Source organism: Haliotis rufescens, unplaced genomic scaffold, assembly GCF_023055435.1.
Source record: "Haliotis rufescens isolate VD_foot unplaced genomic scaffold, xgHalRufe1.0.p SCAF_1, whole genome shotgun sequence".
NCBI lineage: Eukaryota > Metazoa > Mollusca > Gastropoda > Lepetellida > Haliotidae > Haliotis > Haliotis rufescens.
Genome location: NW_025963779.1, coordinates 48,684,427 through 48,687,321, shown reverse-complemented (window position 1 = coordinate 48,687,321; position 2,895 = coordinate 48,684,427). Strand labels below are relative to the sequence as shown.

Genomic DNA, 2,895 nt, shown 5'->3' with positions numbered 1-2,895 from the left:
AAGGCGGGATTATAGCTCTTGACCAATCGTACCTAAAAACTTTTGAAACATGTTTTAGAGCGACGCCCATTATCAGTGACGACATACGGTCATTTACATATCAATGGCTACTTAATCTAGAGGCAATTGAGATCTGTAAAGCGCGTGTTGAGGGGATTATCTGACCAGGGACTATAAACCTCGCTGTGACGAGGGGGATAAACATTCCTCTGCCTACTGAGGTAATACATTTCTCACCTGCTGCACATTGAGTCAGGAATCATGTATAACCCATCCATGTTCCAGTATGTCCCAGATACGTCTCCCTTCATGGGACAGCAGATGACACCTCTTCAATCTGCTCACTCCATATCTTCTCAACACTCCGTCCCAGTCGTGTCTCAGACATCTGGAGCTACTGAGGGAGAAGACGTCAGATCCCTGATCACACATGGATCAGGTCACACGCAACAAGGATCTCCAAATTATGACAACATTCTTCCGTCTCCTACCTCATCGGTATCCTCGAACGGAGAAGGGGACGGTTTCTCGGGAACATCCACCCTCTCACAACAAGACAGACGATTTTCCAACAAGAAGCCTCCCTATTCCTATGTGGCTCTCATCACCATGGCCGTCGAGAGTTCCACAACAGGCATGATGACTCTCAACGACATCTACAACTACATCGTCAAAAGATTCCCATACTACCAAGACAACCAACGAAGATGGCAAAACTCCATCAGACACAACCTCTCCCTCAATGACTGTTTCGTCAAGGTGCCCCGACCCCCGGGGAAACCAGGCAAGGGTAACCTGTGGGCTCTGCATCCTTCTTGTGGGGACATGTTTGGTAACGGCAGTTTCCTCCGTCGTTCTAAGCGTTTCAAGTCGGCACAAAAGCAACGTCGAGAAGATCCTTCCTTCCATCCTGCCAGTCCCTACGGACAGTTATTGGGGTTGTATGGGGGTCCATCTCCTTACACAAGCTTCAACCCCTTGAGCCTCGGCTCCTTACCCCCGGGACTGACCCAGACACACCCCTACAGCACAATAGGCAAACCGGACCCCTGTATCTGGACCATGGGATCTCCTACAGGCTACTCTCCTCCTACAGCCGGCTACTACAACGCCAGCAGCATCAACAGTTCTCTGACCGGTTCCCCTCTCTCCAGCTCACCACCGGGAAGCTCTCCATTGGGCGGAACATACACGCCACAAGTTCCCTCACCCAGTTTAAGTATACCTGACCCTTCCTGCAACTACCTGTATCCACACATGCAACAGTCAATGACAGATTCTTCAAACGACATTAGTCAGAGTTGGGGCACAAGGTCCACGAGATCATACCACGCTTAGTGTGGACACACCCCTGCTGGTGCGATAACGAAGACTGATGTATACAAGTGCTATATAGGAATATAAGTTGATTCAACATTTGGCGCATGACAGAAAATTCGTGGCTTTGAATATGATGGCAATACTACTGACAATAGCATATCTGTATTGTCAAATGTGTATTGTGTGTATTTGACTGAAAACATACCGTATATATTGCCTTACAGTAACAATATGTTGCGTTCAGGTAAAATACGTATGTATACATAATGTACAACATGAACTAAATATAGAAATAAAATAAATAAAATTAACAAGACTTATTTGTACATTTGTATTTTATACACCTCTGTCGTGTGCACCCTGAGACCTGCTGCCTTGTGGTGTACAAGCCGATTCAGCTACAAGTATCCCTTAGAGCAGAGGCAAATACTTTTGTCCAATGGATAGTCACTGTTTTGTGATGATGGAGTACATTTTACACTGATAAAGTATTCGAAAGTATTCCAGCTTCGTGAAACGTGTACATTCATACATAATTCAGGCCTTCAACAACAAACGTGACTGCATGAACCGGACAGTTTATATGAAATCGTGCAATCTGATCCGAATGTGATGGTGGAGTTTGTGCGATCTGCAGTCACGGTATAGTCTGTTGAACTCGAGTATCTGCTTGCGCGCTGAGATAGACAGAGAAGTTGTGTCAGTACTAGATCTATTACATACACCCGATAGTGACACTTGCAAGCTTTTGGTGAATACAAATAAGAATTCAAAGGAAACAATGTCATGTCTTGTTTCGAACCATTTTGCCTTTTCAATGTGATCTCCTTTTATTCAGAATTCAATTTTGCATGGTTATATCTACAGTTAACCAACTCTACGCTAAAACACAAAATGCTTATTTCCTAAATATCAAACAAATCCACTTATACATGCTTGTGAACATGCCAGGACAGAAGAAGAACTATCGGTTATTAACCCCTTTTATGAATTGATCATAGTTTAGACTCATCGTATATTTTTGCATTTGTTTAAGTTGGATTAATGTATAAAAGTAACATAAGTTGAAAACACGTTTGTCACCTCGAACCCATATTACATCCGGCGGAATTTCTAGCATTGTGGACACCTGTGAACATTAGCCATTCTTTCAGTAAGAAAATTATTGCTATTTTTCCTAAACGTTCACCCAAAGGCATGTAACCGATTATATACATAAACATGCACATTGGTTTACACCAGCAGCAGCAACAAACATAATCAATATCTCAGCTCGTGGATGTTGGCCTGTTTCAATGGAGTGACATAGTGTGATGTGGGGATATTGGAATAGTGATCATAAATGTAAAATGATAACCTTGAATCCATGTAGTATTAAGTGTAAATTGGTTCAAGACCTAATGATCGTGAAAATTTATCTTCAAAAGCATCCACATGCTCATCAAATCAATCTGGTATAAACCAAGGCTTTGACAAGAAGAGATTCATACACGTACGTTGTGAATGATGTAAAACAACAAACAAAACAACGTTAAGGTATTCCAATCAATTACCCTTTATTTTCATTAGAACTAC

The 2,895-nt window shown here is 42.5% G+C and overlaps 1 protein-coding gene across 1 annotated transcript; it reads left to right on the top strand.

Annotated features, from left to right (window-relative positions):
• The first annotated feature begins 252 nt into the window (after positions 1–252).
• Positions 253–1,464, top strand: LOC124131447 (protein lin-31-like). Its single transcript, XM_046494731.2, has one exon. It carries the CDS (start codon positions 262–264, stop codon positions 1,336–1,338), a length of 1,077 nt encoding a protein of 358 aa, XP_046350687.2. The 5' UTR covers positions 253–261; the 3' UTR covers positions 1,339–1,464.
• Positions 1,465–2,895: the final 1,431 nt, after the last annotated feature.